General features: G+C 35.4%; 5 protein-coding genes across 6 annotated transcripts; 2 read left to right on the forward strand and 3 right to left on the reverse strand.

Moving 5' to 3' along the window:
- Positions 1-1,435: 1,435 nt before the first annotated feature.
- Bma-pyk-2.3 (pyruvate kinase, putative) lies at positions 1,436-2,036 on the forward strand (the record flags this gene model as incomplete). Its single annotated transcript, XM_001898595.1, has 2 exons — positions 1,436-1,557; positions 1,736-2,036. 2 exons carry the CDS (start codon positions 1,436-1,438, stop codon positions 2,034-2,036), a joined length of 423 nt encoding a protein of 140 aa, XP_001898630.1.
- A 1,393-nt stretch (positions 2,037-3,429) lies between these two features.
- Bm10223 (Uncharacterized protein) lies at positions 3,430-4,259 on the reverse strand (the record flags this gene model as incomplete). Its single annotated transcript, XM_001898596.2, has 3 exons — positions 3,430-3,589; positions 3,807-3,872; positions 4,174-4,259. 3 exons carry the CDS (start codon positions 4,257-4,259, stop codon positions 3,430-3,432), a joined length of 312 nt encoding a protein of 103 aa, XP_001898631.1.
- Positions 4,260-4,539: 280 nt separating this feature from the next.
- Positions 4,540-5,335, forward strand: Bm10224 (RE55111p, putative; the record flags this gene model as incomplete). Its single annotated transcript, XM_001898597.2, has 3 exons — positions 4,540-4,647; positions 4,722-4,862; positions 5,237-5,335. The coding sequence occupies 3 exons, from the start codon at positions 4,540-4,542 to the stop codon at positions 5,333-5,335; spliced, it is 348 nt and encodes a 115-aa protein (XP_001898632.1).
- Positions 5,336-5,810: 475 nt separating this feature from the next.
- Positions 5,811-9,206, reverse strand: Bma-kel-20 (the record flags this gene model as incomplete). Of its 2 annotated transcripts, XM_001898598.1 has the most annotated exons (10): positions 5,811-6,047; positions 6,426-6,627; positions 6,753-6,893; positions 7,039-7,182; positions 7,439-7,663; positions 7,770-7,939; positions 8,027-8,188; positions 8,334-8,465; positions 8,551-8,693; positions 8,894-9,206. In XM_001898598.1, the coding sequence occupies 10 exons, from the start codon at positions 9,204-9,206 to the stop codon at positions 5,811-5,813; spliced, it is 1,869 nt and encodes a 622-aa protein (XP_001898633.1). The 2 variants fall into 2 exon arrangements, with proteins under 2 accessions (XP_001898633.1, XP_042936979.1); XM_043081045.1 differs by lacking the exon at positions 8,894-9,206 and having other exon boundaries at positions 8,551-8,682.
- Positions 9,207-11,036: 1,830 nt separating this feature from the next.
- On the reverse strand, positions 11,037-13,043 carry Bma-lron-5 (Leucine Rich Repeat family protein; the record flags this gene model as incomplete). Its single annotated transcript, XM_001898599.2, has 1 exon — positions 11,037-13,043. The coding sequence occupies one exon, from the start codon at positions 13,041-13,043 to the stop codon at positions 11,037-11,039; it is 2,007 nt and encodes a 668-aa protein (XP_001898634.2).
- Between the last annotated feature and the right edge of the window lie 826 nt (positions 13,044-13,869).

The following is a 13,869-nucleotide window of genomic DNA, read 5'->3' on the forward strand; positions in this document are numbered from 1 at the left end:
AATGATTTTGTTTTCTGAGCTTTAAATGTTTGTTTGAATATACATTATGTATTAAGCAGCTCTTGCACACATTTCATATCTTCCACTCTATTTCTCATTCTATTAGAAGTTTTTCAGTAAGTGTTTTTTAATAATTCTGAATGTTATTCTAATGTGGGGCTTAGACTGTTTTTTCTGTTTCCGCTATTTAGGATTAATTAGAGAGTCTTTGCATCCCTTCTTTATATTAAAATGGAATAAGGAGTTCTTCAGTTTGGATTGAGTAGAGTTTTAATAAAGAATTTAATAGCATGTCTTCATTGTAACTAGATACTAAAGAATGAAGATATATTGAAAAAATGCACACGAGATTCACTTCATAGCGATGAAGATCGATCGACGAAGCATTTCAAAAAAGATTCATTGGCGATGAAATGAAGTGCTCAACTGAGTAAAATTGCCAATTACTTCAACCTTCATGACTGCTTTTTTCACATGGTTTAGTCTCAATTTAAGCACAGAGTTCTAGATTTATGTTGGGATTAGCATTGAGATTAACAATGTTATTAATATGAGGGAAGGGTACGTAGTGGGTTTCTAGAAAGTACAAAATCATTTATGCATCTGACCAAAGTTAGGTGCATTTTGTAAAACTTCATATGCTTATGTTTCGTGACTTTCACATACTGAATGAGAGAGTTTCATATTCATATTTTAAAAGATTCGAAAAGAGACAAAAGGTAGTTGTTTCTTTACTTTATAATGTCGAATCTGCTCTGCTGGAATGTAGAAATACTGACAAATCTCGAAAGAATTCACTTAGCAAGTGTTGTTTCAGTTTTTTGTTTAGAGTTGTTAACTTTGAAGGCAAACTTTTAAAGTTTACAGCTACACTTAGGGCATTAGATTAATATTAGAGAGATTACGAAAGGCCGGATGTTAAACACAAAAGTACGATTAGCAACAGTCCTGATGTTCCAGATTTTGGTGTTGGGAATTGCTTTGTCGCGGATTTTTAATATTGCGATACTCTAAAATATATAAAAAGAAATGATTGAGAGTAGAAAATAAGAGTAGGGAATAATGTGTAAATGGTTTACAGCATAAGCATTAGAAAGAGTTTAAGATATACTGTTTTGCGAAGGTTCATGGAATATCCTATCTCTTATTTTCTACTCTCACTCATTTTCTAATATACATGCAATATTTTATAAAAAATAGTTTGCAATATAAAAATACTTCCGACACGGAAGTTCAATAGGGAATTTCGGATGGAGAATTTGAGTTGTTCCTTTCCATTGAAATTTGTTTTAGCCTCGCAGCACTCCTAGTTCGTTGAGCTATGGGTTTCTCTTGTTTATTTATGAGTTTCAACAGGTACCAGTTTTTCTAAAGTTGTCAGCTGTAAATTGGAGGAGATAGCTTTAATGTATTTTTGTTTTCATAGGGTGTTGATATGATATTTGCATCATTTATTCGAAACGCTGAAGGTGTACGTACAATACGACGTATTCTTGGCGAGAAAGGAAGATTTATTAAAATTATAGCGAAAATTGAAAATCAAGAAGGCATTGAAAAGTGAGAACTAATTATTGCAAGTTAATGATAAGTAGTAGATGATAATCGAATTTGCAAAAGTGAAAATAAGTTGCTTCGGACTAGCAAGCTATCGTTGCAAGTTTATTCTGAAATGCAGTAAGATGTGGCTTATTGTTTTGTTGATAAATGAAGGAGAAAATGTCGTTATGGCTTTCAGCGCAGATGAAATAATCAGAGAGGCAGATGGGCTGATGATAGCACGCGGTGATTTGGGTATCGAAATTCCCACTGAGAAAGTATTCGCAGCGCAAAAAATGCTAATCGCACGATGTAACTTAATGGGAAAGCCCGTAGTATGTGCTACTCAAATGCTTGAATCAATGACCAAGAAGCCAAGACCTACCCGAGCTGAGGGTCAGTTAACCATTAGGGATAGCATAATCCAATGGCTATACTTTGCGAGATTTTTGTTGCCTAAGGATTTTGCTAAAAATAGTAGCAATTTGTTACATTATTAATTACATATTCAAGAAGTGTTTCATTTATCAAGCCATACCTGTCATTGTCACTGTAAGAATATCTCAACTGTAGCTTATTGTAAGGAAAGAGCCAATCAATAAAAACACAATTTTTTTATAATTGAATTCGAAATAAAACAAACAATGCACTTTCTTTTTACATTACTATAAGATTTAAAAAAATCAATAAAAACACCCCGAACAGCGAATTTTCTTCTCACAAATTGAAAATTTCAACTGTGCTCTTCTGACAAGAAAAGATCGTCCGACAGGGCTAATTATAACGATTGGTAGTGAAAAGCAGTCCACATGATGATTGCATCTATCGCTAGATACACTACCAATTTTGCGTACATATGAGGCTGCACCCACTTATTATTTCTGTTAAGAAATGGTAGTGCAGCAAAGTATTATTTTTTTTTGTTAATTTGATCATCCGAAGTTCTAACGGTTGGACCTGAACTACAAGAATATAATGGCTTATAGGATTTCCTCCTAACTTATCGAGGAGGAAGCATAAAAGTAGTGGAATAATTATCTTATTCTAACAAATCTTAATTTACGCGTTCAGTGAAGTAGTTTTTCAAACTAGCTTTGAAGTAAACTTTTATTAAAATTAAAAAAAAAATTATTATTACAATTTATTGTCATAGAGCATAATATGTCAAAATCCCAATCAGCAGGGTTGTGATATGTTTTCAGGATCTGTATAAATGGATACGATGAAACTAATGAGAGTTCCTTGCTTCTAAGTCAATTAACACAGTTCATTCCTGAGAAGAAATGAATTACTTTGGTTACTTTGGTATATAAAAATAATTTGCTGACTCAAACTGCTGATCAATTAAGTGAAATAGACATAAAATAGTGATATGCAATGAACATTCATTACATGACAAACAAATACTTTAAAACAAGAAGAGAAAACTGAAATTATTAATGTAGAGAATTAAATATTCACAAATTACCGAAACAAGTTCGCAAACAGCTTATTGTGGATATCGTCAACAAATCAGTAGTGCTAAAATGAAATTTAGAAAAAGGACGAGTTAATTCATTTATATCAATAAAAACTATAAACAAAAACTTTGATGCAAAACAACTGAAGCGCTGGTGATAAAAAACCAATATCGAAAAACAAAGCTGCAACTACATATTTGTCGCTTAATACCGCACTGAACAGAAGAAAAGTAAATAAAGAAAAGGAATTAATAAAAGAAATTTAACAGAAACATGAACATAAATTCATTACTAGACAAATGAATGACTAAAGTAAAGAAAATGGGAAAAGACCAATAATTCATCAGAGGACGATCACAATTTGTGATAAAATATGTATAAAAATACGTATAAATATGTATAAAAATAAAAATACGTACTACTCAAAAATACCTTACTGGAGTATGTTCGCTGGTATAAGATGTCTAATGGAATCACTTCGTACTGGAACAAATAAATCATCATCGCTGTCTTCAGAACCATTATGCTCCGGAACAAGTTGTTTTGCTGACAAAATATCATACCGTCGAGTACGGATTTCGTTTTTCCTAAATCTGCAATGATAAAGGATATAAATATACATCATCAACACTTCTAATTTGTAGTTTCTTTAGTATTTTTCAGTTCGTTTTAGTATTTTCTCATCTAGAAATATGCTTTATTTATAAGCTGCAATAATGTCGCCTTAGAATTTTCATGACAAACGAAACCTCAATAATCACTACAAGACCTATCACCAACAATAATCCGTAATAAATCAACGATAGTTACCTTAGAATTTTCATGACAATCCAAACCCCGATAATCGCTACAAGAAGACCTATCACCAGTAGCGATCTGTAATAAATCAACTGTGAAATCATTTAGCCAACGGACTTACTGCATAACTTTCTTCTATATTTCTAATTACCACCATATAGAAAGGATGAAATTATGCAGTGTGAACTGTCTATCCCACACCAATAATAGTTGCTAATGAATCCTCATATGCAAATAACTGATTAAAACTATATCAGACTGATTGGAATATTCTACAGCCACCACAATGTTTTACTGTTATGTCTGATATGTTAATATCGCTAACAATTGCATTAATAATGGCGGTGTTACAGATCTGATAATGGCTGGTATATAATACCTGTAAATGGCATTACTATCCATATCAAAGGCTCCTTGTTTGTGCAAAGCTGTCGATGTGGATGTATTCACACGTGTTACGTTCATAGCACAAGTATACACTTCACAATCTGAACATCACTTTAGTTCCCACGTCACGTCACGCCATCTACGCCCAGTAAATGCTGCTTCATGTTGACAATGGACATATTCGTGCCACTTTATTAAAAAGTGGTTCTCAACAGCAAATTCATTTGTTGGTGGCTCTGTGTTACATGAAGGGTTTCCCGTTTTGGTTACGAGGATGGTTTAGGGATTATTTTCTGGAAGGGGAGGGGGAAGGGAGGGTTGTCATTGATTACTGACTGATTAATAAAGTGGTTGTAGGATGAGAGAGAGAGAAAAGGATGAGCAAAATGGGGTCGAAGGTCAAACGGATCGAATGCCCAAAGATACATCAAAGAGTAAGGATTGGGCTGCGGCTGATCTTGAAAAGGTTTACTCATGCATTAGTTATTGGTAGAAAATCATTAAATTATAAAAATAATTATAAGAATCATGATTCTACAGGTCACTGATTTCAATGAAGACAGCGACATCGGTCGAGAGGTGTCCAATGAGAAACTTGACAGCTTAATCAGTGGACCTAGCGGACCACTGAGAGAAAGCGGGAAAGTTGTCAATGTAAAGAAAGAGGACGTGCTGCTTATCGTAAGTTATGATACTGATAAATCAATTATACATTTGTGCAAAGGTGCTGGCGCTAGCTGCAGTCATTAATGAGTTGATAACAGCTGATCATTTGCAACTAATGCATGGGCTCGTTTTTCCTATATTTTACTGATGTTGTGTACAGGAAGGGATAAATTTGTAGTGTCCTAAAATATGCAGCACAGTGTGGTGAACCTCAGTCTGGTTGTTCGTTATCGGATAGTTGTATGCATTCTAGCTGTTAAATCAAAGACTGATTTAAAAAAAATTATGCGTTGCAGAAATGGCAAAGACTGTCATAGTCGCGGCTTGATATTTTTTCATTTTCCTTTTTGTTTAGAATCTTCAGTATGCAAAACCTAACAATCTTTAAGATGGATGAATTAGAATTGCCAAGAATTCGAGCGGAGAAAAAGCTGATTGAACATAATGGTGACATCATAGCCGCAACAAAGGATCTCCTAGGCTTTTGATGTTGCCGGATATTTAAGGAAAAACGATGTGGAATAGCTCATTACCTCATCTCGACTGGAATTGATTAAGCTGCAACCAGTTTTGTTCGAATATTTTGGAATGAATCCGTAATTTACATCATATACCACTTTTTAGTAGTGATTATTAGTCTTTTCTCACATCCCAAAAAATCCAATTTATTTGCCCAAGTAGAAGCTTATAAAAACAACTTTCCAATTTTGGTGATGAGTACCTTCTTGGAATTCTCCCAGAAAATCTTAATAAAACGGTCGGATTTACTCCGAAAAATGCATTTTATTACTTCATCTACTTTATGTTCAGCTTTACTTATGTCTTATACGATGAAATACTAATGTAATTTATTATAAGTACACAAAATAACAGCAATGTGACACGAATAGATTACATACACAGCACAGAATCACAGTTCTTGAATCTTCGACTGACTATCAGCTGTGGAAAAATCCCGAAAATTCACATCAAAGGAGGATCATCGAAAGGTGTCAAATCAGGATCCAGACTGAATGGCACATATTGGTCGTGGTCTAGTCGGACCACTCCAACACCGCCACCAAGCCGTCGGTATGTCATACATCCCGACTGACGCCATTGATTTGTTTCTCGATCATAAACTTCTACGGTCTTTAGGTATGTGGTACCATCAAAACCGCCGACTGCATACAACTGATCATTAACTACAGCCAAACCCACCTAAACTTAAATCAGTCAAGAAATTGCTCCTTAAAAATATAGAAAAGATGTCGGGTTTCCAGTGTTTTCTTAATGAAAAATATTAATTTCTTAGTGCGAGTATTATATGCTGATTACCATTCAAAACATAACAGCAAAAAGCATGATTCAAGCTTGTTTACTGTAGTCATATACTGTACATCAGGATGCCCACGTAGTCGCTGATAAAAAATGACAAATAAACTTTAAACTACGAATGTGCATTCCCGCAAATGAACTTACAAACTCGTCATGAATTTCCCCAGATATACAAGGATGCCGAGATAATATGAAAAATATGGGAATGTAGAAGTACCACAATTAAATATCAGTTATCTGAAATGCGATTAAAAAGAATACCCCAGATCTGCGATTGTTCATTGCAACAACATTGACCCATTCATTCGTGTTCGGATCATATTTCTCTGCCGATGATAGTTCACAAGCATTATCTCGACCACCTACGGCATATAAACATCCATCATGCACAGCAGTTCCCAAATGCTTTCGTCTCGTATTCATTGGTTTTACTGTCATCCATTTGTTAATTCTCGAATCATAACTATAACAGTTTTTCACCATTAAGATTCAGTAATTTCAATGTTTGGATCTGTACTAATATTTCCTTTAGACTCAACTGAAGTAACCGGAAAATAAATGGGAAACCCAACAGAAGCAGCAACACACCGTTCAACAGTATTCAGTGGATTCTGTCCATCAGAACCACCCACAGCATACAAACAACCATTTAAAACCGACACCGATACGCCTAATCTGCGTGTACTCATTGGAGCTACTTCAGCCCATTCATTTCGGTGCGCATCATATCTATAACAAAATTTGTTAAAAGCGATACTATCCGTATTACTTCTAAAAATGTAAGAACGTTTTAACTTTAACATGTTGAATCAAAATAATTAACACCTAATTTCTCAGTGTCTTTCCTATCAAACTTGTAAAAGCAAACATGAACCTTTCCACGACATTCAAGCAACAAACTCCATCCTGACCACCAATTGCATAAAGCAAACCACCAAGAACAGCTACGCCAACTGATGTCCTGCAAGTGGATGTCGGTGCAATATCACTACTCCATTGATTTGTTGCTGGGTCATATCTAAATCATATCTAAAATTTATGTGTAATAATCTTTATATCATATTTATGATGAATAACTCTTCTTAAAATTTCTCCTTCCCTACTGGCCCATGAGAAGCATTAAAAACGAGTAACACAAACATATTTTTTATTACAGTTGCCCATAACAGTAAACATGTAGCAACAGTTATCGACTCGTTACTATAAAACCTAACTTTTTAGCATTGAGCTAACATTAACAGCAAGATAAAAAGCAGTATTATATACATGACCACCTTTCAACAGAATTGAGATAACTTTGTCCGTCATGCCCTCCCACAGCATATAATAAATTATCAAGCACGGCTACACCAACACCACATCGTCGTTTGCTCATAGGAGCAACACAACGCCATTCGCCAGTCCGACCATCCATGCGTTCCACCGAAGCAATAGCATCACCGCTACACCAACCGCCTACAGCGTATAGAACTTCACCATAACGTAGTGGTTTCCTACTCCTGAACATTACCAGTTACTGGAACGAAGTCACTGGAATGAAAATAACAGAATTTATTGCAAAATAACAGAAATTTAGAAGAATGTTTTAGAAGGTCTCAAAGATACCTTGTTCTCGGTCCTTGCATGTTCGGTCTTTCCAGAGGCAAGAGAAGATAATTCTTAGCTTCGTCAACCAAATCTCGACACTGTGCATCAATTTTAATTAATGGATCCTCACTTACTACACTAACCAGGAATTTCGCAGGACAAAGAGGTAATCGAATATGCTCCAAAACCTAAAGACACTATAGCTAAGAAAAAAATTTTTCTAACTATGCTTGGATTTAACAGCAAACATATACAAGGAAATGGAAAAAAGAGACCTTCGGCAAAAACTGACGTCGATTGGAAAGATCATGACGGATCCACGCCATTGCAGCTCGGAAAACAACTTCTTCTGACCGAACGTTTAGTTCTTCACTTGATATAATGTTGATTAACTGATCTGCAGGCAGTGATATGAATTCTTCACTTTTCGCAACATCCTGTAGTTTTATCTCTTACTCGAAATTAAAACTTGTAAATTGTCACAAGTTTTTCAATGCTTAGGGTGAATAACTCTAAAATTTAAGACTTTAATGTTAAATGTTAATGTTTTAATATGAAGACATTAATTTCTAAAGGAAAGACCTGAAAATTGTGATGAGTAAATTTATCGGCAATCCTCATCAAATCTCGACAAGCGTGAGTGTCAGCAAATGCCCTTATACCTAAACAATTCGTTGCATCCAACTGCTTTTTCAGAAATTCACAACAAACTTCCTGCAAATACCATGCGTTAACTCTAGACTATCCATTTTAGTTACCGGACAAATAAGCAAAATCAGAATGATACAAATGTAGTGACCTGCACTTCGCCGAGTTGCAATAAGCATGCAGCTGGTAGGATGGATTGGACGTTGAAATCAGCAATCGTTATTTCGCCCGTGTAACAAAAATTAATTAGCCCTTGCAATGTGCGAGGTTCAATATCCACCATCTGAATTTCTTCTAAAAATTGAATATTTCATTGTTTAGCAGGTTTTCCAATCGAAAAAAAGAAAGGAAACGTCAAACACCATTTTTGCTTTCATGAGGAAAATGGCAATAGCAATATGTTTTCCAACGATAAATTGAAAATTCATAACTAAATAATTATATAAATCTTTCTTTTCTGATATTAATAAGGATGAAATGAAAAATAAGCTAACGTTGCCGACTTTCAGCCATTTCTGAGGTGAACATAGCACGAAAGTAGCTGGAACATGAAGCAAGCAGTAGTCGATGAGCATTGATACGGACGGTTCCAACGATCAGGGTCACGTCACACAGAGAACCATCTGACCGCATTTCATTCATCTGCTCAAGTGCCAAACGGGAATGTTTCTGACTTCGATACATCATTGGAGGACACAGTAAAGTTGAACTCGAGCATGGTACTACTCTCTGGTGATGCCGGTGGTGATGATCCTGAGATATGGTACTTTCTGGAGACACATTCCCAATAAAGAAGTTCTCATCCATAAGTATTCTGTACCTGTAATCTTATTATATCAACAGTCCGGATACGATTCATTATCTATACATCATATGATGTGATCTCATCATGAAATCATTTAAAAAGTGGACCCAAAAGAGGTCAAGATATTGCTGAAGTGCAACCAGCAGCATCAGAATAGTTGAAAAAGAAATAGAAGGTCAAAGGGGTCACCAACAACATTGCCAGTCATTAATCTCAATTTCAACAATGCAATGAAGGAGGAGTGGACGGACCCTCGATTATGTCTCTAAATAAAATAAATGATATGCTGGCACGTTGCCAACTCTTTCCAATTTTAATTCTTTGTTCTCTTCGATGGTTCTGCCGGATACGTGAGGACCATTTTATTCGGCCTCCGGCCTGAATGAGTGACTGGCATTATACTCTGTCTACCATCTTACTTTGCCAGAATATCTTCCTCGGATGAGCAAAGAGCAAGGAAGGTCAGAAGGAAAGTGAGGCGAAGCTTCTTATCACAGGTGTGTCACCGTTGACCCTCACTGATTCTCGTCTCTTGCTGGTGACGTAGTTCTGCAATGACATTGCATTGCTGTGACAGCGGTGATGCTCAGAAAAATTTTGTCAAAAGTGATGATTGAAAAGAAGTCGAAAAAAATTTTCCATAGGGAATTAATTGTATTTCATCGCTTTATCCATCACATATCACACAGCAATGGTCCAAAAGCCATTTCAAACATATTTGCAAATTTCTTCTGTTTAATAAAGTGATAGATAGCATGGAAAAGTCACTAATAATGATTTATACTTCTTGATACATCAATTTCGATTATTATGCAGTTTTTCCAAAAAAGTTTTGTTGATATCTATCACTCTTTCAAATTTGCCATATGAATTTAGATTTCAGTAATTGTGTTTGTTTCGGAATACAAAACATACTCAAGGAGGTTGGTGGAGAAAGAGCTTCCTTGAGGAGAAAGTACTTCTTTATGACACCACTAATGGATGAATTAAACAGAAGACTTAATAGCTTGTATTCTGTGCTTCCTCCATAGATTCCATTATTTGATTTCTGTTGTACAGTACCATTATTCTGGGTTTCCTAATATAGCATTATCGCTATAAGGAAATCATTTTGAAAAGAGTAGTGGTAATTATGGTAGAGGAATTCCTTTTCATATAAATAATTCATGTAGAAATGCAATTTGTTTCAAAGCTCATTCTACAGTGATAAGAGTTAGTCCCACCATAACAGGTCAGATGTCAATGTGATGTCATCGATAGTAATGAATCTATTATTGCAAACTTAGTTGAATTTAACCACATTTTTATCTTATTGTCTTTTTTAAGTTGCCATCTATGAATGAAGTGCTTTGTTTGTAGATAAACACATTTTGTTCTATACCTAAGTCTCAATGTATATATTTCGTGCGCTCTGATTACAATCGCGAAGTAAACTTTATTGTACAGTTGTCGGATTTGTTGATAGTACAAAGATCTCAAAACAGAAAATCTGAAATCGAGAATTGTAATGTATTTCCTTACCATCTGAAACAAAATTCTCGCACTGCATAATATCCATTCCATACAATTTTATATGTATTTTCAATTAAGAAATGAAGTCCAACATCCTTTATTAATTTTGCACTTCATAAAAACAATTTACTGGACAATAAAAGCTTTGAAAAAAGCATTAATAGTGTTGCCATTTGGTAATTTGGTAATGATGTACTGTTGAAATAAGAAAAGATATAACATAAAAACATGCTTTTCTATTTTACAATAAATTTCATATAGATTGTCAAAGCAGACAACTGCAGATTGTCGAACATTTTAGATATATCAATTACAATAAATCAAATCTGAACGGCAAATGATGTATCACTTGTACGGAGTGGTTTATAAGCAAATAATAAGCATTCACCACAATGTGACATTCTGTTGCTGTTTGCAACGAAGATGAAAACTGCAAGGATGATGGTGATAGCAAGGATACAGCAAATTATTGTAAATAATGCTGAGAACCAAACAGATCTAGTCGAAAGACATGCAGTTGCACTATCTAAATAGTTTCGCAGAGGATATTGCCAACTCCCGGAAAAGCAGTAATATAAATAATCATTAGTTGAGGTGGAATATGTGTCATTTGGGATCCACTGGATGATTTGCAACAATGTGCAATGACAAATAAGTGGATTTCGTGATATATCCATTTCACGAAGTTCACTGTTCTTCATACAGGTATCATTGAATAAATAATGGATAAGATTTTCACTTACATCCAAGAAGTATAGATTACGAGGTAATAAGGCTCCGTCTAGAGATGATAATCGATTTCTAGATAAATCAAGTTTACGCATTGCTTGAAAACTAGAAAGATCTGGCTGCCATTCTAGATTACAATCTGAAATGTCTAAATCGATAAGATTTCCAAGCTGATTTAGGGACATTATCCAGCACTGAGATATTCCACTACACTTCGAAAATAAACCAACATTTGATTTTAGATAGAAATGTTGGAGGAGAGGAAGTCCTGCTAACAAATAAGAGTCTAAACCTTCAAGAGCATTATTAGAGAGGTCAAGAAGAAGTAGTGACGGTAATATCGGGTGCACGAATCGAGAGAGTTTGTTGTGGGACATGTTGATGGAGCGAATTTGCATTCCAATTATTGGAAATGATTGAGTAGACAAGTTTGCCAAAACATTTTGAGAAATATCGAGGTGCTGAAGTTGTGGATAATAAGCCAAAGCATTTTTGGGTAAATAAGGTATTCTATTGAAGGACAAGGAAAGTGTCAACATATGAGTAAAGGTAGTACCAGGTGGAGGTACAATCCAAGAAGACAAATTGTTCCGTTCTAAAAATAAGGTTTCCAACGAATTAGCACGAATGAAAACCTTATCCAAATGATTATCGTTCGCTTTTAAATAACGAATCTTGCAATGTCTTGGAATAATAAGAGTGCGTAAATTAAGGTGAGATATGTCAAGCCATTCCAGATACTGACTACACCATTCCCAAGAATAATTTGCATTTGGAAGGACGGTAAATGGTATACTTAGATGTCGGACACGACTAGAAATCTGAAGCCAATCAGGAAAAGAGTCAGGAAGTTTGGTTGTGCTGAGATTTAGCACGCTAACATTACTGATAACTGGAAGGAGCGATGGGTGAATTGAAAGCTCTTCCTGAGATGATAAATCTAACGAACGCAGAATGAACCATTGCTGGTTCGAAATGTGCATACTGCGACAAAGTGTCTCTGATACATTGCATCCGATACTGGGCAGAAAAGTTATGGTAGAATCGTTAATTGTTTCCATATTTGTATCCGAAAGATGCAACTGTCGAGCTAAAGGAAACTGAGTACTAACAGAACTAATTTGTATTGGATTACCATCTATACTAAATTGCTCCAGAATATGACTTCTTGGAAGCATTTCACTGATTAGATCTAGGTTACGAATCAGATTTCTTGCCAGATTTATGATCCGCAACTTGGTAAGTTCAAAGAAACATTCCGAAGGTAAATCCGTTAACCGATTATCAGAAAGGTGCAGAGTTTCCAGATTTGGCAGTGAGGTAAGCGACAGCGAATGAATATGTGTCAAACCACAGAAATTAATCCGAAGAATTTTGATATTTTCATTATGAGCAAAATGAGGCAAATGTCGCATAGACATATGGTGGAAATAGAGAATCTTGGCCCAGTGCGGTGCAATTACCGATCGTAACAAAATGTTATATCCCGTACAACTGACAGTACTAGAATATCGATCACAGCGGCAATAATGACATATGTCGACACATGCCAAGAACGGCACTTGTAGAATGAAATACAGTAGTGGTAACTTCGTCATATTACTGTAAATTACACTAATTTCTTGGCCTGGGACGGAAATAAGGTAGTTGAGAGCAGTGAAAATGATTAGGTTAAAAAACTTTCTCCGTCTAATGAGATAGGCTAATTCACAATTTACTGGAATTTCAAGTTTCCTGTAATCGAATGAATGACTAGGAAATGAAATGGAATGGAAAGATGTGACGAACAAGGAAGCCTAACGAATCCAAGTGCATAAGCAAATCACAACAAAAGAAATAACAGCAGTATCAGGACTTTGTTTAGTGGCAGATAATCGCCTTAATCGACTTGGTCCATTAAACAGATGATGATATATTGCTTATGATCAAGGTACCAGAAAAATAATGTTCCGAAAAATGAATAAAATATTCGTCAAGATTCGGAAGAGTCAAAAAAGTGGAAGGAAGAAATCTTGCGTTCCTATCTTGTATCAAAAGAAATGAAGGAAGACTCCGGATCCTGCACATTTCGTCATCCACATTCAAAACAAAATCAGCAGTCCTTGCCCTCTCCAGTCTCAATCCCGTTGGCCAAGATTAATTGGACCCTAACACTGATGGGGATTCTTTTTCTCCAATTCAACTTTAACTAATGCAAAGCTGAAGTTTAAACACGCCACGCCTCGATTTTCCTACTCCGTTCGTGGAACACTTTCAACGCCACAATCTTTTTTATATGGGATGAACAATGTCTTCCGACGAACTTTTGATCAAAAACTTTCAACATATTTTCTGTCACGTTGAAGCATTTCTATAGAACGCCAATAACACTGTCATGGAAATTTAAAGCCTTGATGATTAACTCAAAATTGAATTCAATCTCAT

The sequence above is a fragment of the Brugia malayi genome (assembly GCF_000002995.4).
Source record: "Brugia malayi strain FR3 genome assembly, contig: Bm_v4_Chr3_scaffold_001, whole genome shotgun sequence".
Classification (NCBI taxonomy): domain Eukaryota; kingdom Metazoa; phylum Nematoda; class Chromadorea; order Rhabditida; family Onchocercidae; genus Brugia; species Brugia malayi.